Here is a 23,401-nt window from a genome sequence, read left to right on the forward strand (position 1 = left end):
CTGATGTGCTCTGTCATACACACACACACACAAGCTCGCGCTCTGATGTGCTCTGTCATACACACACACACACAAGCTCGCGCTCTGATACGCCGTATCACACACACACAAGCTCGCGCTCTGATACGCCGTATCATACACACAAACTCACACAAGCTCGCGCTCTGATGTGCTCCATCATACACACAAACTCACACAAGCTCGCGCTCTGATGTGCTCCGTCATACACACACACAAGCTCGCGCTCTGATGTGCTCTGTCATACACACACACACACACACACAAGCTCGCGCTCTGATGTGCTCCGTCATACACACACACAAGCTCGCGCTCTGATGTGCTCCGTCATACACACACACAAGCTCGCGCTCTGATGTGCTCCGTCATCCACACACACACACACACAAGCTTGTGCTCTGATGTGCTCTGTCATACACACACACGCTCGCGCTCTGATGTGCTCTGTCATAGACACACACAAGCTCGCGCTCTGATGTGCTCTGTCATAGACACACACAAGCTCGCGCTCAGATGTGCTCTGTCACACACACACACACTCACAAGCTCGCGCTCAGATGTGCTCTGTCACACACACACACACTCACAAGCTCGCGCTCAGATGTGCTCTGTCACACACACACACACACACAAGCTCGCGCTCAGATGTGCTCTGTCACACACACAAGCTCGCGCTCAGATGTGCTCTGTCACACACACAAGCTCGCGCTCAGATGTGCTCTGTCACACACACAAGCTCGCGCTCTGATGTGCTCTGTCACACACACAAGCTCGCGCTCTGATGTGCTCTGTCACACACACAAGCTCGCGCTCTGATGTGCTCTGTCACACACACAAGCTCGCGCTCTGATGTGCTCTGTCTCTCACACACACACACACAAGCTCGCGCTCTGATGTGCTCTGTCTCTCACACACACACACACACAAGCTCGCGCTCTGATGTGCTCTGTCTCTCACACACACACACACAAGCTCGCGCTCTGATGTGCTCTGTCTCTCACACACACACACACAAGCTCGCGCTCTGATGTGCTCTGTCATATACACACACACACAAGCTCGCGCTCTGATGTGCTCTGTCATACACACACACACACAAGCTCGCGCTCTGATGTGCTCTGTCACACACACACACACAAGCTCGCGCTCTGATGTGCTCTGTCACACACACACACAAGCTCGCGCTCTGATGTGCTCTGTCACACACACACACAAGCTCGTGCTCTGATGTGCTCTGTCACACACACACACACACCTCCCCCCCCATAGAGTAAGTCGATCCAGGCCCATTTTTACCCCATTGCATGTTGGGACACACGGTTCTGATTTCCTTATTGCGGTTCCTAAGAAAAGCAAGATTTCAAGTCCATGCGTGCAAGTGCAAGTATAAGCAGGACCGGGATCAGCCTGCCCTGAAATTCTGGAGCCAGCTGGCAAAAACCTAGATCCCAAGACAGCTGGCAGCCTTTTTTTTTTTTTTTTTTTTAATTTAGTGTTTTGAAGAAAATGTCCTATGGTAATGTAGTTGGGCACCACTGATCCAGGGTTTTGCCAGAGAACTGGGCCACAGCAGGACTAAGGTGGCGGGGGAGGAAGAGTTGCTTTCCCTTGGATTACGTGGTATAGAGTGCTGTTAGGTAATTAATTGAGGAAGACGTCGCACAATGGCGACACCTCCTGGCCAGACTTATAGGCCGATGTAATAAAGTGCTCTCAGTTTAGTGCATGGGTCTCCATACGGTTGGGCATATGTTTGGATGCAGTAGACTAGCACCTGACGCAATAAAGAGATCAGCGTGTCCAAAACGCCTGCCCAAACAAATGCATAGCTGATAGCGCTCATCACGTGAAAATTCCATGTAGGTGAGGCTATTAACCCCCCCCCCCCCCCCCAGTGCAGGAAATCACAGGGCGCCCAATGCACACCTTTTAACGCTGCAGATTTTAACTCCGGCCCCAGAGGTGGTGTAAAGTCAATTTGCAAGTCAAGGGCTCATGAAACATTTTAAACAATATAGTCCTCTATGTGTCCTCCTCCTTAGTACAGTTGTAACACTTAAAGTAACTGCCTGCAGTGTTGAAAAATTAAATTGATATTGACTTGACTTAAGAAAAACATTTTATGGCTGCACAATTTAGACGCCCATAGCAAGGGGGGGCCTTCTCCATGGGTGTCCTTGGCAAAATAACACAGAAATTGGCCTGAAGAAGCGGAATTTTAAAAAAGGACGCTCCTGTTGAGCGCTCGTTGCAGTTCTGGGTGCCCGATGCATTTGAGCGCTATAGACACACAGTTCTCCCCCCAGCATGTCCTTTTTGTGTGCAGACCCTCATTTAAATACTGCATCGGGTGCCCAGGATTTCCATTGAAATGAATGGGTATTAAAATTTGAAGGTTAAAATTGAACAGGGCCTATGGGAACAATTTTTATAAATAATAATAATAATAACTGTGGTAACTTGGCGTTAGGGGCTTGGACACAGCCAGAAAGAATAAGGAGACCGACTCTGGTTGTTTTTCCTGTTTGTGCAATTTATTTGCAATGGAGAATGAAGAGTAAAGCAAAATCAACAGATGATAAAGCTCACCTTAACTTCAGATAGACACACGGTCCTCAAACATAGCAGGTTTTCTCGTACATTGGTATCCTGCCTGCTCATCAGGGCCTCTCTAAACCTTCCAGGCCATGATTTATTAAACTCTGGTGAGGGGCTTTTCCCTTCACCCAGGATTCCCTGTAGGTTTGTATTTTAAGGAGGCCTGGGTGAGGTAGTTTTACCTGGTCCTTCACTATAGTCTGAGGGAGGTTTCTGTATATTCTGCATATTCCCCTTCAGCCCAGCCTTGTCGGGATGAGCACCTGCCTGAACTAGGGACACCTGTCTAGACAAAAAATCTGCATTTGTGTGTTCCCTGCCTGCCCTATTGCATATTCTGTAGTTGAAGAGCCAGGAGCCATCTCATCACCCTCGCATTGGACTTCTTGTTTCTATTCATTCATGGTAGCTGTTGGTGGTCCATTACGAGTGTGAATTGCTGTCCCAGCAGGTAATAGCACAAGGCCTCTAAGGCCCACGTGACTGCCAAGGCCTCTTGCGGGGCATCAGCTTCCGGTTAATATATGCCTCAGGATATTCTTGTACGTCATTAAAGATCCTGAAATAATATCATGAGTGGATAAGCTCATAGAGACCTCATATTTAGATGCCAACAGGCTAAGCTAATTTAAGCTTTTTATAGCATTCAATTACATTTTAATCATTGGTCTCAGTGGGCTGAATGTAAGGGGCGCTTAACAAAAAAAGCTGCCCTTTTATGCACATTGAGTCTGTAAGTACTTATAAACGGATTGCTCCCACGCTTAAATCCGAAAATGTACTTATCTTGCCTTGTCCGTCAATGAGCCTTGTAAAGATGTTGAAAAAATGGTTGACTCCGATGTTGCCCCGACACTGAGTGTTTCGGAGAAACCTCCTTCTTCAGGGGGCCGGGTACCACCGACAGGGGCTCTGTTGATATCCGGAAAATCTTACCATACTAAGGAAAAATAAAAGCAAGAACCAATGTGCATGAATAGTACCACTCAATTTTGAGAAATGGCGCCGAGATCTGGGAGTACACTTACTGATGCAAGAGTATCCCTTATGATTAAATCCCTTATGATTAAATTATATTTTTCCGCAACTGATGTCACTCAAGATATGTCCATCGTACGTCCTAAGTCACGCTGGCTTCCTCCGGGACCAGTCGACCCACAGATTAAAGCCTTCCAAACCCTGGTATTACAGGATGTCACCCATATAGAAACACAACAGTGTCGCACTTTTTATAATCTATCCAAGGGCGAGAAGCAAGCTTTAAAGGGTCTAGCACAAAATCAGGACATTATCATAAAACCCGCAGACAAGGGTGGTGCCGTGGTTATTATGGATCATATTGCATATCAACAGGAAATTCATAGACAACTTGAAGATCGCAAATTCTACCGCAAACTCCCATCTGATCCCACTGTGGACCTTCACAGACAAATTCAAGAGTTATTACAAATAGCCTCCCAGGCTGGTTTTCTTACTTCAAAAGAATTAAGATACTTGAATGTAGAATCTCCAAGAACGCCGGTAATATATGGGGTTCCCAAGGTGCATAAAACCTTGGTCAACCCGTCTTGTCGTCCAATTGTATCTGCTGTTCACTCCTGGAACCTTTAGCCAAATTTTTGGACCACTTCCTTCAACCTGCGGTTTGCATCTCGAAATCATATATTCAAGATACTTCTCATATGCTACGACAACTTAAAAATATTCCCATCCTGTCTGAAGAAGCGTTGTTAGTAAGCCTTGACGTGGAATCACTTTACACCAACGTACCACAAGAGGAGGCGTTGATGTTGGGTAAGGATATCATGAGCAATCGCATACATCCTCAACGCATTCCGACAGAATTCCTTGTGTCTCTATTGGAATTAGTTCTTTTTAACAATTATTTTTCCTATCAACGGGAATACTTCCTTCAGATTCACGGGGTGGCAATGGGGTCCCCAGTAGCCCCGGATATTGCCAATTTATTTGTCGCTAAATTCGAAGAAACAACGATATACACTTCCCCGTTCTTTGAACTTATCACTCAGTGGTCTAGATACATAGACGACATATTTTTCATATGGCATGGTTCTGAACAGCAACTCTTTGAATTTCACTCATGGTTAAATTCATCAAATCCTCATCTTAAATTTTCTATGTCTTTTGACAAGGAACAATTACCCTTTTTGGACATTCTGATTACTAAAAGTTCAGGTACCATCCAAACATCATTGTTCAGGAAATCCACGGACAGAAACAACTTCTTAAAATTTGAAAGCCATCATCCTCGCAGGTTTAAAGAAGGTCTGCCTGTGGGACAGTTCTTTCGCATCCGAAGGATTTGTTCGGACTCCCAAGACTTTTTGCAACAAAGTGTTAGTTTGAGTGACAGATTCCGTGAGAGAGGCTACCCCATTAATACTATCAAGAGAGCGTTCAAAAGGGCCAAATTTTCTCCACGTGAATCACTTTTACAATATAGAAGCAAGAAACAAGCTTCAGGTCTTACTTGTGTGTTGGAACACACCAACCTCACTCAACAAATTAGACAATCCATTCAACGGAACTGGCATGTTCTCAGCCCACATCAGGTCTTTGACTCATTACCGCTGTTCGCATACAGCAGGGGCACCAACATCAAGCAACAGGTGGTTCGTGCCACCCAAGATTGTGATTCCATCCCTGGACCCCCCGGACAAACACTATGCGGCCATTGCAGCTTCTGTGCTCAAGCTATTACAGGGATCACATGGCAAGATCCCCATACCCAGACACGTATCATACGTAGGCACTCAGTTCACTGTAATTCTGACTTTGTCATTTATGGACTTGTATGCCCTTGTCAAAAAGTATACGTGGGCAGGACCAAACGAAAAATCAGAACCCGCCTCACGGAACACCGGAGCCGTATGAAAAATCAGGATCTTAAAGCACCCATTGTACAACATTGTGTCATACATCAGCATACCTTTGAGCAACTCCAGTGGCTTATTATAGAACAAGTTACTCCGTCATGGAGGGGCGGGGATAGGATTTCCATTTTAAATTACAAGGAACATCAATGGATTTATCGTCTCAAATCAGTGGAACCTTCTGGCTTAAATGAGAAAATTGAGTGGTACACTCTCATTTAGCTATATCCTTATGCCCCGCTTTAATATTTCTTGTCTACACCTCTGGAGATGTCATTTCGGATTCCATGGTTTCCTCCGTTAAAATGGCGATGTCTGTGACGTAGTTGTCCTTTTTTGGTTAGTCGGGGGGCAGCCCTTCGCAGAGAGAGATCCATCATGGCGTCCGACGACGTCACTCTCCTTTTTTGGATACACGGCTTGTCTAAGATGGCGCCCCTCATGACGTACATACCCTTATATGGACACTCACATCGAATTGGCGCCTTTTTTACCCTTTTAAAGGTCGGCGTCTTTTCTTTCTGCTGCCGCCGATAGAAGTGTCACGGCCGAGCGCATTGCCTTCAGTCCGGCATCGCCAAAGTCAGTATTGCATGAAGGACAGGTACCCTCTTATAGCATAAGACTTATGCTTATATTTTTAATTGTGTTTCATTGCATTTACAGAGCTAAACCGAAATGCTAGCGATGCTGCCGCATTAACAAATACTCTTGCATCAGTAAGTGTACTTCAGGATATTCTTGGCCATCCATCTTTTTGGCTAAGACTGCTCTCAAGCCTTATCCAGAGGCAACGATCTGCATCGTGAAGGGTTCTGTGAAGTCTGGATTTATCAGGACCGGTTCGGAGCAAATTGCATCTTTCAAAGCTCGGAAGGCCTTCTCTGCTTCCTCTGACCCCTGGACCTTCTCTGGTGCCTCTTTTAAGAGGCTCCACCTTCTCTGAGTAATACCCGTTAAAGCTTAGGAACGTTCTCACTTTTGCTTTTGTTTGCAGGACTGGCACCCGCATGATCTTGATCTTCTAGGTCTGTTGATGGACCTTGCCCTTTTGCAGGGTGTAGCCAAGATACTGGAATTCTTGCCCTCCCAAAAAGCAATTCTTAGGGTTAGCCTTCACACCTGCTGTCCTCAGATTGGTTAGCATGGCCTGGACTTGGGTTAAATAATATGTCTTTCAATCTGGGCTGTACACCACAATGTCATCCATGTAGGCAGCTGAGTAACCTTGATGTGGGTGCGCAGGCAGACAACCAAATGTTGAAATGTTCCTGGGGCACCATGGAGGCCAAATGGAAGGATGGTAAACTGGAACAGTCCCCCTGATGTCAAGAACGCAGTCTTCTCCTTCGCTGCTAATGTGAGAGGTACCTACCAATAGCCTTTTGTAAGGTCCAGGGTAAAGACGAACTGAGCTGATCCCAGACGCTCAATCAGTTCATCTACTCATGGTATTGGGTACATGACAAGTTTGAGACCTCTTTGACCTTTTTAAAGTCAATGGAGAACTTTATGCTGCCTTCTGACTTCAGCACCAATACTATGGGTAAGGACTAATCATTGTTAAACTCCTTTATTAGCCCAAGTCGGAGCATCTCCTTCACTTTGGTCTCAATAACATGGCACCTGGCCTTGGGAATTGTTGCATCCATCGGTTCTCGATGGCTTTGCCCCATTTGCCTCACTTTATTCACAGCTCCTCCTGTTTACCTGGGCAAGATGGCTACTGCTGCGTCTACAAGCCGACCTCTCTGGCATCCCCGGAACGGCTATGGTGCAGCCCCCCATCATTGCTCCTCCCAGGTACCTACTAGGGTGCGTGCGCGCACGCAACCCATATCTTTTTACCATCCTTGGCGCGAACTTCGAGGGCGTTAGAACATAAGAACATAAGAAATTGCCATGCTCGGTTAGACCAAGGGTCATTCAAGCCCAGCATTCTGTTTCCACCAGGGGCCAAACCAGGCCGTAAGAACCTGGCAATTACCCAAACACTAAGAAGATCCCATGCTACTGATGCCAGTAAGAGCAGAGGCCATTCCCTAAGTCAACTTGATTAATAGCAGTTAATGGACTTCTCCTCCAAGAACTTATCCAAACCTTTTTTAAACCCAGCTACACTAACCGCACTAACCACATCCTCTGGCAACAAATTCCAGAGCTTTATTGTGCGTTGAGTGAAAAAGAATTTTCTCCGATTTAGTCTTAAATGTGCTACTTGCTAACTTCATGGAGTGCCCCTAAGTCCTTCTATTATCTGAAAATGTAAATAACCGATTCATATCTACTCATTCAAGACCTCTATCATATCCCCCCTTAGCCGTCACTTCTCCAAGCTGAACAGCCCTAACATCTTCAGCCTTTCCTCATAGGGGAGTTGTTCCATCCCCTTTATCATTTTGGTTGCCCTTCTCTGTACCTTCTCCATTGCAACTATATTTTTTTTGAGATGCAGCAACCAGAATTGTAGACGGTACTCAAGGTGCGGTCTCACTATGGAGAGATACAGAGGCATTATGACATTTTCCCTTTTATTAACCATTCCCTTCCTAATAATTCCTAACATTCTATTTGCTTTTTTGACTGCTGCAACACCCTCTGGGCCCACCTGAAGCTTCCTGGGACACCACCCTGTTCCCATTCCAAGTGGCCAAGTAAGACATTCTGGGTGAGTTGCTGTTCTTCCCCTGACTCCAACCCTGTTACCTCACCTAACTCTAAATTAGCAACATAACTGTATTTGTTCTGTTGGTGATGCCTCCAGTACTCAGGAGTCTTAGATCCTTTATGATATAGATCAGGATCCTTCAAAGGAAAGAGTTCTGGAAAGTCCAGTTCTTCAGTGTTTTGATTGGACAAGCCCATTGTGAGCTTGTTCGATAGGATCTTGAGGGTTGGACAGTCCCATCCAATCACCACGGAGTAAGGTAGCCAAGGAAGAACTCCCACCTCAATTTGGTCTTGGCTGACTGTAGTCTTTAGTTGAACTCAGCTTGTTGGATACTGCTGTTGGTCCCCGTGGATACATGCTAGGGTCACTACTCTGCCATAGTCAGTCTGAATTTGCTTGAGTAACTCTCTTCAAAGAAGCGTTTTCAAACTCCCAGAGTCCACCAATGCTTGGGTTGGAATGCCATTAGCTCTACCACAATCACAAAAGTAGAGATTTCCTGGCTGATGACATCCACAACATTACAAAGAGTGGGGCCATGGCATGAAGGTCCATGGATTTGTCTTCCCTGCGGGGACAGTCTCTGGCAAAAAGGCCCTTTTCTTCACAGCTGAAATATGGTGGCCCAGATGAGGTTTTCGCTTGAGGTGTAAGTCCAGCCATGTCTGCATTACTGGTTGTCAAGGCCTCTGGCTCTTAGAACTCTGTCATCTTTCCCCTGGGTCGAGTGGCTTCCCCAGGAACTGAGATGATTCGGGCATGATCTGGGCCTAATAGATCTCCACCACTTCCAATGGTTTTTCCAGTGTGAAGTTCGTGTTTTGGCAGACCCACTGTCGCATAGGCCGTTCTAGGTTGTCCAGGAACTGTTCCAGAAGAACCATTTTAGCTACCTTCACCCCGGTCTTCTGGGCTTAGCCACTTCCAAGTGACATCCTTTGTTCTGTGGAAGAGGTTCCTAGGGTTTTCACCAGCTGAAGAACTCCCCACCGAAATCACTTTTGATAGGTTTCTGGGTTGAGTCCTGCTCTCTCTAGGATGGCAGCATTGTCTTCCTGGTATGTGGGCCCTCCCCCCCTTCCAGATTGGCGGTTGGCAGGCATCTTGACTACTCCAAGTGAGTAGGTTCCCCAGATAGATAGCCCATCTGTCCTCTGGCCTGCCTGCCAGTTGGGCTGTGCATTTAAAGTTTTTTTTTTAGGAGACCATCTGGGTCTTCTCCTAATGTCATCTTAAGTAGTGTTGGTGACACATGATCTGGACTGGTTACCGCGGTTTAGACAGCTGCTGCGTCACCTGTTCTTGCAGTGCCTGCTGCTGATTAATCTGGGTTTTCAGGGCATTCTTCAGTTGCTGCTGCCCTGTAGCAAGGACCTGGATTACTTGCTCCATCTCCGCTTCTTTCCAAGCTGCCTCCCAACTATGTAACTCTCAGAAGAAAACAGAGCAGAACAAAATTAAAAAAAAAACAAAAAAACCTGGCCTGTACGGCCCTTACTCACTGCTTAACCCTTGACTACACATGCGGGGCTAGCCCCCTTGGCCTGTTGTGTGAAAGGTGGGTGAATGAAATAAGGAGGCCCAAGATAAGAGAAAAAAAAACCTCTGCAGGGATGTTTTTTTTCTGCTGCTGTGGGTGTGGGCTCTTGGCTGTGCTTCCTCCTTAGGCAAAAGATCCCATTGTTGCTACCATATGTGATAACTTGTATATAGCGGCTTGGAAAGAGAAAGAATAAAGAGGCTGACTCTGGCTGTTTTCCCACTTGGGCAATTTACTTACAGTGGAGAATGAAGAGTAAAGCAAAATCAATAAATGATATGATACAGCTCACTAACTTCAGGTAGACACACAAACATAGCAGGTTTTTGCATATGGTGGCGTCCTGCCTACTCCCCAAGGCCTCTCTAAACCTTCCAGGCCCTGAGTTCTTAAACTCTGGTGAGGGGCCCCTCTCTTCACCCAGTATTCCCTGTGGATTTGTATTTTGAGGAGGACCGGGTGAGACAGCTGTGCCTGGTCCTTTAATGTATTCTGAGGGAGTTTTCTGTATACTCCCTCACAGAAACCTTTTTGAAACAAAGATTGTGTCAACTGTTTTTTGCTTCTGTGTTTTAAAAGAAAAGCAGATTGTTAAAAGAATTGAATGGGGGTTTATTGAAGAGGTGGCTCATTCCGGGATAAAGGTCCTGTTTCACCGCCCTGGACCGCAGAATGCTGATTTAATGTATTGTGGTGTTTGATGCAGCCGTAACAGCAAAAGTCAGTCTTCACTTTTCCAGTGTCCAGGTCTAGTCCAGCACTACCCCCGAGTCTGTTTACTCTTTTTTTTTTTTTTATACGTTTTCATTTCCTTCATGTACTGTGGTTTGGTCTCTTTTTTTTTCAAAATGTCTCTTCCTGCATTCTTATTTTATCTCCATGAATGCGAGAGTGATTCAATCTCTCTTTTTCTGTTCACATCCCCTTATTGTTTCCTTTGAACGCTTTCCTCTGATGCTTTGTATTGATTTCTCTTTCCAGTGTGTGCTCTTTTTTTTTTTTTTTTCTTTTCTTGTCGCCTACTCCATTTCCTGTCTCTCTCTTCCTGCTGCTTTTTTTTTCCTTTTCCTTTCTCTCATCTCCTCCTTCTCTCTGTACTTCTCCTCCTCCTCCTTCCTCCCTCTTGTTTCTCCTTCTCCCTGACTGGGCCTGAAGCCAAAGCCCAGATCACAGGCTTTACTTCAGCTGCTGGGAGGCGAGCAGAGATTGTCACCTGGCAGTTCAGCAGCACCTCGCCGCTTTTGTTTCCTTGAGCCAGGGCTGGGTGGAGGGGCTCTTCATCAGCTGCTGTAAGGCTTTTCAAGGAGGCAGCTGATGATAGAAGGAGAAGGGCTCCCCCCCCCCCCCCCCCACTGCTATTGATCTGTTCCAGGAGGGAGGTGGATGGTGAATTCATGAGGGTGGGGATTCTCAGCCTCCGGTTGCTCTGGTCTCTTTGAGAAGGAAGGAGATGTTTGCAGGGGTGAGGTCGAAGGACAGGATACCGCCCAGCTGCCATTTATCCTGCCTTAAGGAGACGAGGATCTCCTACCAGACCTCCCCGTGACTCCCTTTGGTGGGTGAAGGGAGAAGAGGGGTATTCCCCACCCCACTCCTCCATAAGCCCACCAGCTGCCTTTATCAGTGCCCGCGCCTATGGACAGAAGAGGAGAGCTAGATGTGTGGCAGAAACAGGATTTTAAGTAGTATTTCCAGGGTACAGAACCATGGCCTGAATCTCTTGTAGGTCCAGATGACCTGGAGATGGGGGAGAGTGGAAGCTGTAAGAGGGTGAGAGAGAGAGAAGCTGGAGGGAGGCTAGTGTTGGACTTACGATACAATCAGTGTTCATCTGGACCTCATCCCCTGTTCCTCAGGGGGGAATGACCTCTAGCATTTTTTTTAGTGCAAGTTCTGTATTGAGTGAAACATAACATTTTCCTGTTTGGTTGTTCAGGCACCAGTGACGTTTGATGATGTTGCGGTCTTTTTCTCTGAGGAGGAGTGGGAGAAGTTGGAAGAAGGTCAGAAGGAGCTATACAAGGAGACCATGAAGGATAATTATGAAGCTCTGATCTCATTGGGTAAGGAGCCAGTCATTAATTTAGAAGTTATCTGGCTTGTGTGTGAGGCTCCTGCTGATTATCAATGGATCTGATCTCTCAGTAACAGATCCCACATATCAGAAAAGCGACTTCTTTCAATTAAACAGTTCTGTTCTCTTTTTCTGGGCACCAAGCATAGGAGTCAGCCCAGTAGGGGGAGAGGGTTCTTGGGCATCCCCAATATTGAGCAAACTCCTTCAGTGTGTCATGGGAGGCGTGCCTTTGAGTTTAGCACTCCCCAGTGGTTTTGAAAAGTGACTTGCGTGGCACCAAGAACTACGTTGCAGCACCCTGGTCTTCTAGGGAGCATTTCAGCCCAGCCAGCTTTCTGAGGCAGTGAGACGGAAATACTTGAAATTCATTGAAGTAATTTTATCTGAATTTCAGAGCTGTCTTCTAGATCCAGTGTTTTTCAAGTTGCTTCCCAGCCAGTCAGATTTTAAGGTTCTCCGCAATGAATATGCATGAAATAGGTTTATGTGCAACACCTCCATGGAAGTCAAATATATCTCATGCATATTCCTTGTAGATATTCTGAAAATCAGAGTAAGTGGTACCCTGGGCCTGGCTTGAGGAAAAACTGCTCTGGGTGCCGCCCTCTGACCTTCCCCCCCCCCCCCCCCCCCCAACGGGCCTATCGAAGAGCTTTTGTGTTGTGAATTGCATCTTGTGGTTAACTTGGGGTTAACCTGGTGCTCTGATCTTGTGGAAACTTCTTTACGCAGTGTCAAACACTTCACATGGTTATTATATAACCACAGTTCTGACCTTTTGAGCAGTGAGAGTTACAGGATAACTCAGGTATATGCTTATGTATTAACATGAGATGCTTTGTTCTGTACTGACCTCAGTGCTAGCATCATGGCTAACATTCAAGTAGCCTGGTTTAATAAAGTAAGGCCACCTGCCAAGACTGGCTGCACTCAGGTGTGTGGTAGAAGATAACAGCAACATGTCTGCACAGTCATGCGTAATATATTTTACTCTCTTTATTTTGGGATTTTGTGCAAAACTTAATCACATTCAGAGTCTCAAGGAGGCAGCCATCTTATTCTGGCCAGGTCGCTGATGACATACGTGGTCTCACTTCAGGATATGCCCACTAACGAGAGAGAGAGACAGATCAATAGAACCTAAAGGGGAGATCCATTACCCGTTCTCTTCTGCCGGCAATGATGGACCTGTTCTTCAGAAAAGTATCTAAATCTCTTTTAAACCCAGCTATGTTACTGGCATTGACCACTTCCTCTGGCAATGAATTTCACATCTTAATAGTGCATTGACTGAAAAAAATTCTTCCTTAAATTTGTTTTAAATTTGCTGCCAGTTTCATGCATATCCCCAGGTCCCCCTATTATTTGAAAAGGTAAATAACCATAGTAACTAGTTCCATACCACTTATGACTTTATAAACCTCTATCTCAGAGAGTGGCCAACTCCATTCCTCAAAAGCCTCAAACTGGTCAGGTTTCCAGGGTATCCACAATGAGTATTCATGAGACAGATGTGTATGCACTGCCTCCATTGTATGCAAATATATTTCATGCATATTCATTGAGGATATCCTGAAAACCAGGCCTTGTTTGTAGCTCTCGAGGACTGGAGCTGGCCATCCCTGCTCTGTCATATCCTTTCTAAGTTGTCTCTTCTCCAGCTGAAGAGATCCAACCTGTTTAACCTTTCTTCATAAGGGAGCCGTTCCATTCCTTTTATACTTTTTGATGCCCTTCTCTGCACTTTTTCTAGTTCTGCTATATCTTTTTTTGAGATGGGGAGACCAGAATTGCACACAGTACTTGAGGTGGTGTCGCACTATGGATCCGTGCAGAGATATTATAATATTCGGCTTTGTTCTCTGTTCTTTTTCAAATAATTCATAGCATTCTATTTCTTTTTTTCTGGCCTCTACTGCATACTAAGCTGAGGATTTCAGTGTATTGTCCACAATGACACCATGGTCTCTTTCCTGAGTGGTAACTTTTAATGTGGAACCCAGCAATGTGCACAGATGGAATTATTTTCCTCTATGTGCATCAACGTTGCAGTTGTCCACATTAAATTTCATCTACCTTTTAGATTCTCAGTCTTACAAAGCTCCTCAGTCCTAGAAAGTCTTCCTGCAATTCCCCTGTCTGCTCATGATTTAACTATTTTGAATCACTTTGTGTCACGTGCAGATTTGATCACCTCACTCACTCCCTTTTCCATAGCATTCATCAATGAATACATTAAACACTGGTCTCATTTTACTTTTCACTTTTGTTCATTGGGAAAACTAACCCTTTTAGTGCTACTGTTTCCTATCCTTGAACCAGTTACCAGTTTACAAAGGATATAGCCTCCTCTCCCATTATTTTTTTAATTTCATGAGGAATCTGTCATGAAGGATTTTATCAACTACCTTCTCAAATTCCCAGTACGCTGTATTGACCAGCTCACCTATTTCCATGTTTAACACCTTCATAGAATTCTAATTGATTAGTAAGACACAACTTCCCTTTGCTAAATCGATGTTGGGTCTTCCCTGTTAAGCCATTTTTACCCATATAACCAATAATCGATTCTTAATAGTTTCCACTATTTTTCCCCGGCGCGCACAAATGTACGCCCGATTTTATAACGTGCACGCGCAGGTTATAAAATCCGGGGTCGGCGTGCGCAAGGGGGTGCACCTTTCGCACACCGAGCCCGAGGGGAGCCCCGATGGCTTTCCCCGTTCCCTCCGAGGCTCTGCGCGCATAACCCCCCCTACGCCCGTAAATCCACCTGGATTTACGGGCGTAGGCTTTGAAAATCTGCCCCATTAAGCGTAAATACCTATTTTTTCAAAAGATGGTTGGTTGTTCATTTTTCACATTAACACTAGGTTATCTTTAACCAGTATACTCTCACATCGTCAAAGAAATGTTTGAGTCAGTCTCTGAAATCCTTTTTTCCAACAGCCTCCATTCTCACCCCCCCAAACGTTAAGTCTCTCTTCAGCTTTAACTATAACATCTTGTAAATCTTTCTTTGGAGCTTCTTTTTTTATTATCTGTAAATCGGACTTTACCAGCTCAGCACCCTCTAGTCTAGCTATAGCCTTCCTCATGGACTCCATTGTTGTCTCGTTTGGGGTCTCTAGAAATTGCATTGGCCTTCTTTCCCCCAAATAACCAAAAAATGGAGTAATAAGCAAAAAAAAAAAAAAAGACAGGTGGAAGGAAAATTCCCTGGCTCCTAAAATGTTTGGCTTTGCACCAGTTTTTAATAATATTTCCACTCTGTGTGTGCTTATTTATTTAGAAATGTATTGACTGCTTCTCCCGAAAGGCTTCAGAGCGGTTTACAGCATAACATAAAATACAGTTACACTACAGACAAATTATAATCCTGTTCATATATATAAAGCCCTTCATTTTCAGTTTAGTCAGGTTTTTTTTCTCACCCTAATTTTATAACGCATGCAGAAATGTTTTGGGTCCGATAGAGTTCAGGACTGGACCGGAGCATGGGCTCCCCTGGTACCGGGGCGTCCTGGTCCACGTTTCCCACGGCGCTGGAGCAGAGCCTGATCCGCCCTTCGTGCTTCTGCCCACCAAAGTAGATTCTGATACTTTCCTGGAGAAACGAGTTTGGGGATTTTTTTTTTTGCGCACTGATTTTCCCTCCCCCCACCAACCCAATATTTGTTATTCTAATACACGCTGAGAAGTTCTCGGGGTTGGAGGGAATAAAATTAAAACTGCCCGTGAAGAGCCTCAGATATAATGATATATTCTGTCTGTCTGCTCCCAGGCAGGACGATTTTCAAAGCTGTTTTTATGTAGGTGTAAAAGCTCTTTGCCCGTGGAAATTGGCTTGGCTGAACGATGCCCTCCCTCATGAATGGCTAATTGTGCGCGAACGTGCCCGGTTTTAGTTGCGTTAGGATGAGGCTTTCCTTGGGGGGGGGGGGAGGGGGCAGACAGCTTCTTTCAAATTTGGCGCAAAGTCCCCTGAAAACGTCCCCTTATCCTGCAACCCTTCGGTGAAAGAAGCGGCAGTGATTAAAACGTTTTTTGGGGGTTTTTTTGCTGGCGCTCGGATAACGTCTTTGCTGCTCTTCTGCTTCCTGCCCCACCAGGTGGCCCAATCTTCAAGCACGAGATTATCTCCAGAATCGAAAGCGGGGAAGAGCCGTGCGTCCAGGACCCCGAGCACTCCGAGCAAAGAGAAATGCCCCGGAGCGACTTCACGGGTGAGTCTTTGACTTGTCAGAGCCCAGGCCGGGCCCACAGCTGGTGACCAGCAGCTCACCATCTCCTCCCCCCCCCCCGCCACGCTTTGGGGGCTCCTGATTCAAGGATCGCTGCCAGGGGCATTTGTAAGAGCATTTTAGCCGGTCTTTGCAGTTAATGCCCTGTTTTTTAGCCAGCCAAGATGGGCCCTTCACCAAAGAGGCTAAAGAAAGCCTCGGTGTCCGTTTTTCAACTTTTTCAGTAAGAAAGGCGAAGAGAAAACGGAAAGTAGAAGGCCCCCCCTCTCGCTGCGAGCGCCCGTGGTGGGACTCGGACCTTCTTGCTGCCTCTCCTAACGTCTCTTTACCCCATGACACGTCCTTCAGTTTCCTTCCCATTTCCTTTCGCTTGATGATTAATTTGACCTCTTTGTTTGAGAGGCGTTCTGGTCACCCCCATTCCATTTCCTTGCCCAGTCCCTGCCCTCTGCCGCAGCCGCGCTGGAGCCGGGGCAGCGTCTGCAGGGGGAGCAGGTCGAGAATGCATTAAGCATCGCGCTGTTCGACCGGCGATTCAGCCATGCGGCTAGAAACCAGGCAAGCTGGCCTCCATGTTTCCTAGCAAGTCCTTATTTAGTAAATACTTTCAGTGGGTTGCCCCTCTGTCCCGTAGAGGCTCCGGGCAGATACAGTGCCCCGAAGCCGTTAACGTAACCAAAGTCATTTCCATAGAACAATACTAACATTTAGCAGACTAGCAACATTATAGAATATTATAGAAACAGGTTCTAATATAAAGAATAAATTTATTTATTTATTTTTAACTTTTATATACCGACATTCTTGCATTAAATGCAAATCATGCCGGTTTACAGTGAAACAGAAAAAGCAAGAAAAAATTCCTTAGTCGAATACAATGAAACAGCTTAGTTAACAAAGGAAACATAAAAATAAATTTTTACATATACACAAAGGTTTGCACAAAGGGGAGAGCCCCTTTGTCGCGCCCCTTCGGCACGCGATGCCCGGCGCGCGACGCCTGGTGTTGAGGCTGTCTTAACTGTCCGATGTTAGTGACGTCATGGGGGGGGCGGCGGGTCTAATGATCGCAGCACTTACATCGCTGCTTCTTTCCAGTTCCAGGTGAAGATCAAGCTGTTTCCTTCACTAATCTAAACAAAACCCCACTCTACCATCTCTAAATAAAAATAAAAACCACAAAGCTTGAAAACATAATTAAAAGAAACCAAGTTCAGGCAGATGTTGCCGTTTTAATGCCCCTTCCCGCCAAAAAAAAAAAAAATCAACTGCTTGATATTAGTACTTGGATTTATTACCTTGAATACGAAATTTTACTCCGTGATTTACAGGATAGAATAGTAGCATATAAGAAGAGGTTGTTTGCAGTTTCACAATAAAAAGGCGAATAGCAGCATTTACCCTTACATTTTTTTATTTTAGCTGAAAGCTGTTGGAGAAAGCAAAGCTTTAGCTGTGCTTCCAGAAATTTAAATACTCCTGTTATGTCCCGTAATTGCTTTGGAATTTCCAAATATTAGGACCTAAGTGTGAAAATTCCTCTTTTCTTGTCTCCAACAAAGAAAAGTAGAAAGCAGGATACCGTGATATCCCAGCAAAAATAAAAGCATTAAAAGAATCCAGCCACTCGGTTATCTAGAAGTAAAAACCGTTCTAAAAATAAACAGTGTTTTAAGCGCTTACTGTCTCTGTTTTGCCTGAGAATCTGTTCCTTGTGCAGGCTGGGAATATCATCAGCATTTGCATGAAATATTGTTAATCGGCTGTTTCCCGCTATCTTGTTTGTCCCGAAACTGTCGGAGGACCTTTGTGATGTCACCAAGCAGCACTGTGAAAGCAACCGAAGCTGGCTTGTTGGCATATTACGGCACAGCCTTCCAGTTCCGAAGAAGAGCTTAAAATTTTGAGACCAGATCTAGATATTTTTTAAATGACTCCTGGAAGTTTAGTGTTGGGGCTTTGTGGCACAACAGAGTTAGTTTAGATAAGAGAATGCCCTCAAACTGAAGGTTTCTTCTGTGCAAGAGCAGTAGATCAGCACTGCTTTTATTAGCAATATAAAAAGGAGCTGTAAGCAACCAGCAGCACAACTGGCACAGAACCAGGAAGTAAGTGCACATACAGAGCAGTACAGAAGCCCTAGTAGCTCAAAACAATTCAGTACTAGCTAACGATACAGTCCAGGACAGTGGCATGGAAAAGCAAGTTTGCTTACCGTAAATGGTGTTTCCGTAGATAGCAGGATGAATTAGTCATGCTGTCTGGGAGAGCGTCGCGATCCCGAGTAGGCGGAGTTTCCTCAGCTAATCACAGAGTTTTGACTCTGTGCGTCTGCGCGGTAGTGTTCCTGCGTGGTTCCCTCACCTCTTCAGTTTCTTTGTAGCCAAGCGAGAGGTAAGTTAGAAGATATGTAAGTCCCTTTTTTGATTGTCTAGGGAGGAGAGAGAGAACGCATGGCTAATTCATCCTGCCAAACTTGCTTTTTCCTGTCGATAGCAGGACTGAATTAGCCATGCTGTCTGGGAGTCCCAAGCTCCTGGGTTTTGTCCATGCATGTATCTCTTTGGAGTTTTGGACAGCAACCCATGAATTTGTAGACAGTTTCATATCTTTTTGAGTGTTAATAAGACTGCCGTGCCTAGTGCTGCATCAGAGGTCGTTTGCTGTTGCAGGCAATAATGCGGTGTGAAGGTATAAATGGACGACCATGTTGCCGCTTTGCAGATATCAATTAAGGGAACTTTGTTTAAGTGGGCAACTGATGCTGCGGTGGCGCGAATTTGGTGCACCTGAGGCTGAGTGAGTAGTTTAATGGAGCGTTTATTGTAGCAAAAAAGTATGCATTGCGATAACCAACTGGCTATGGTCCTTTTTGAGACTGGCTGTCCAGGGTCATTTGTGTTAAAGGAAAGGAACAATTGAGAAGATCTTGAAGTAGATTGAGTCCTTTTATTTATAGTATGCTAACGCTCTTTTGCAGTCCAACGTGTGCAATAGCTTCTCACGCTCATTATTATGAGGTTTTGGCATAAAAATAGGTAGAGTTATAGTTTGATTAAGATGGAAAACCGTTACCATCTTAGGGAGAAATGTAGGGTGAGGACGGAGGGTCATCTTGTCATGGTAGAATTCTAGATAAGGAGAGTAGTGAACCAAGGCTTGAAGTTCACAGACTCTCTTTGCGGATGTTATGGCGATGAGAAAGATTGTCTTCCATGTCATATATTTGATGTGGCTAGAGTCTAATGGTTCAAATGGAGGAAACATTAGTTGTTCCAGTACTACATTTAAGTCCCATGAGATTGGCGGTTTAGTCACCGATGGGCGAAGCCGTATCATTCCCTTCATGAATCTGGACATTAACGGATGATTAGAGATTGGAAAATTATTAAGAGGTTTATATAAAACTGCTATAGCACTGATATGAACTCGTACCGAATTGGTGGCTAATCCTGCTTCGTAAAGTGTGTGCAGGTATTGTAATAGTTGAGTGGCAGTGGATGAAAAGGGGTTTATGTTTTTTGGACTACACCAGTTCAAGTACCACTGCCACTTTCCCGTATAATTGCGCCTGGTTGAAGGTTTTCTGGAAGCAATAAGAATATCCTCTAGTTGAGAAGATAAACCTAGGGGGTTTAGTATTTGCCATTCAATCTCCATGCTGTGAGATGAAGTGATTGATTCATGGGGTGAAGTAAAGAGCCCCCTTCCTATGTCAAAAGATGTGGAAGATTTTGTAGTGTTGTTGGATGAATGGAAAGTCTCATGAGGTACGCATACCATGGCTGTCTCGGCCATGCCGGGGCAATTAGAATCATGTCTGACACGTCCTGGATGCATTTCTGAATTGCTCGAGATATGAGTGGAATGGGAGGGTAGGCCTACATCAAGCCTGGTGTCCATGGAATGAGAAAAGCGTCGGGAGCAAGCCTTTGTTTGCTGGGATAAATTGAGCAAAAAGTTTGGACTTATCTGTTGATTTCTGTAGCAAAGAGATCTATTGTGGGAAGGCCCCACTGTTTGAAGATGTTTTCTGCCACCTCTGGATTTAAGGTCCATTCGTGTGGATGAAAAATCCTACTGAGACGATCTGCTGTTACATTGTCCAGACCTGGAAGATAAATCGCCTGAATTGATACTTGGGCTTTGACTGTCCAATGGAGAATTCGAGTTGCTTCTTGACATAGAGTCCAGGAACCGGACCCTCCTTCCTTGTTTATGTAAAACATGGCTACCTGATTGTCAGTATATACCATGAGGCTTGATCCCCGTATCTGAGCAGAGAATGTTTGAAGTGCCATCCAAATGGCCCGCAATTCTAATAGATTGATTTGGTATGTAGATTCCTGAGGGGTCCACAGACCCTGAGTTTTCAGATCGCCAAGATGGGCTCCCCAACCTTTGTTGGAGGCATCTGTGGTCAGAGTGATCTGATGATGAGGTAAGCGGAATGGGGCTCCCGAGGAAAGGTTTTTGGGAAGGAGCCACCAGCGAATATCCTCCTTCATTGCGTTTGTAATTTGAATCCTGCAGTTGAGTGGCTGTAGGAATTGAGACCACTGAGTCTTTAAACCCCATTGTAAGCGGCGCATATGAAGTCTGGTGTGGGGAACCACGTAGATCGCTGCCGCCATATGACCCAGAAGTTGGAGAACCTGGCGTGCTGATGCTTGGTTTTTGTAGAAAAGGCTGAGCCAATGATTGCAGGTTCTGCATCCTGTCTGGAGGAAGGTACGCTCTCTGTTCCACCAAATTTATGAGAGCGCCTATGAACTGAAGTAGTTGAGTAGGTTGTAGGTGAGACTTCTCGAAATTGATAAAAAATCCCAACCTCTGAAGGCATTCTATCGTGCATAACGTATGATCTTTCAGGGTAGACTGATCCGATGCTACTATTAGCCAGTTGTCCAGATAAGGAAAAATTTGGATCGAAAGTTTCCTGAGGTGAGGCACCACCACTGCTAGACATTTGGTGAATACCCTTAGGGCTGAAGATAGGCCAAATGGGAGAACCTTGTATTGGTAATGTATATTTTGAACTTGGAAACATAGGTAACGCCAAGAAGACAGGTGAATTGGTATATGGGAATATGCATCCTTCAGGTTGATGGAACATAGCCAATCGTTGGGCTGAATCAGCGGTAGGATCATTTTGAGAGAAGTCATTTTGAATTTTTCTCTCTGTATGTGTTTATTGAATAGTCATAGATCCAGAATGGGTCGTAGACCTCCTGACTTCTTTGGAATAAGAAAGTATTGGGAATAGAAACCCTGATGATGTTGATGAAGAGGGATGATCTGTATGGACCTGATGATGTTGATGAAGAGGGATGATCTGTATGGATTGTTGAAGTTGTAGGTTGTTCAATTCTGCTGTGAGGGATGTGGACTGGGATTGTATCATCCTCTTCGGAGGAATATGAGGAAGAGAATGAGTGGACTGAAAGTTTAGAGGGTAACCGTCTCTTATGATGTTTAGTACCCACTGGTCTGAGGTGATGGAATCCCAAATGTGGCGAAAAAATTGAAGGCGTCCTCCTATGAATACTGGTAGTGGTGGTGATTGTATTAATTTCAAAAAGACGAAGGTTGCTTTTGTTGCAGAGCCGGCATTTGCTTCAATTGCCTTTGTTGTCTGGCACAACCCCTATAAACAGGTGGAGCAGTGTTCCTGGGTGGGACATATGGTTGAGGCCTATACTGGGAATAGGGTCTATTGTATGGTCTCGCATAATACCGACGATGGTAAGGATAAAAATGATGTTGAGATTTGTGATTCTCTGCAGGTGTTGTAAGGAGACTATGTCTCCAAATTTATCTCCAAAGAGATCGTCTCCCATGCATAGAATATCGGCGAGTTTCTCATGGACATCAGGGCAAATTGCGCTGGCTCTGAGCCAAGCGATACATCTGGCCGCTATAGCCGAAGCGGACGCTCTTGCCAATGACTCATAAATGGACCCTAGTAAATGTCTGAGACCTTCTTCAATATCCAAGAAAGATTGTGGAAGTGTGTTGTCTTCTGATAAACAGAGTGGACGTAGCTTTTGGAGTGATTCAAAGAGGTACTACGTAGTGTAGAATTGATGATGCTGTATTCTGTTTGTGACAAACCAAGATTCCCTGTACCACTATTTTTTTTACTGGAATATTAATTAACAAATAATCCCAACTCCAAGAATATCCCGTATTAATATTCTTAAACTGTATCTTATGATTTCTCACTATGAAACACGTGGTTCCTTTTTATTATTTCTACATAAATGTTTTTTTTAAAAGTTTCAAAAATCCAAAGCAATTTTTTAAGGAGAAGGTGGAACGTTTCATAAATTTTCTGATATCATTACCACCATGTAATGTATCAATTTTTAATCATGAACAATCCACTTCCGTCCTTGGGATTTTTGGTTTATGAAATGTGCGCTCGTGTAAATTAAAAAAAAGTCCTTTTTTAGAGATTTTTTTTGTAGATATATATAGCTATTTCCTAGATGTTTTATCCACTTCAAAAGCCAAAAGATTTGGCCAACTTTTTAACAGGAACATCTTTTTTGACGGCAACAACCAGTTGTTACAAATGAAGTTACTAATGGTCTGCTTACAGAGGTTTGACTAGAAAGTAGTAGTAATGAGAGGGGTAGGTTTCGGGGGGGGGGGGAGGAGGAAGGGTGCACAAAAAGGAAAGTGAGAGCAGGAGACGGCATCACCTGATCAGGGAGGGCACAGTTAGCAATTTCTGATGCTAGTGCCTGGGCTATAGTAGGAAAATATGGGTGGGTCATGCTCTCCCTGCCAGCAATAATGGGCTTGCAAGTTGTAGTTGGAGGGATGTAGATACACATGGGGAGGATAATTTACAAAATCATCTACACATGTAAATCTGCCATCTGAAAATTGCCTGCCCTCGATGTTCATGGGGGGGGAGCATGTTTAGGTCAGGGGTGCAAAATAGATGCGCACAGATTTTACTTTTTCACATCTACGCATGTTATTTTCCATGCCAAAAGGCCCCATAGAAAAAGCAGGTGCACATGTGTGTGGGTATAAAGTTCCCCAGGATTTGTTCCCAGCTGCATAGTTTGAAGGCTCCCCTCTTCCCTTCCTTAATGTATGGGTATACAAGGTTGGAGCAAAAAAATCTGATTACATCTGCACTAGCTCAATCGCCATTAATACAAAAAGAGAGATGTGCCAAAACTTGACTTTCAGCACAAAAATATTAGTATCTAGAACTAAACAATAATTCTTCAAATACCAATATCTTTAATCATAATTCATTTAATAATGACAATATTTCAAAACATGACACAGCACCATTAAAATGTAACCCAATTACCATATCACATTATTTTAAAATTT

The 23,401-nt window shown here is 44.7% G+C and overlaps 1 protein-coding gene across 4 annotated transcripts in view; it reads left to right on the plus strand.

Annotated features, from left to right (window-relative positions):
- The window catches only part of LOC115083929 (zinc finger protein 585A-like), a 65,220-nt gene that overhangs the window by 36,263 nt on the left and 5,556 nt on the right, over positions 1 to 23,401 (plus strand). For 2 of the 4 annotated variants that reach the window (XM_029588040.1, XM_029588043.1), the window contains 2 exons: positions 11,658 to 11,784; positions 15,911 to 16,024. In XM_029588040.1, the coding sequence (XP_029443900.1) occupies positions 11,658 to 11,784; positions 15,911 to 16,024 (241 nt within the window). Of the gene's footprint in view, positions 1 to 10,810; positions 11,011 to 11,657; positions 11,785 to 15,910; positions 16,025 to 23,401 lie in introns of those variants that run through there. The other 2 variants (XM_029588042.1, XM_029588041.1) reach the window with 2 other exon arrangements.

Source organism: Rhinatrema bivittatum, chromosome 2 (genome assembly GCF_901001135.1).
Source record: "Rhinatrema bivittatum chromosome 2, aRhiBiv1.1, whole genome shotgun sequence".
Classification (NCBI taxonomy): domain Eukaryota; kingdom Metazoa; phylum Chordata; class Amphibia; order Gymnophiona; family Rhinatrematidae; genus Rhinatrema; species Rhinatrema bivittatum.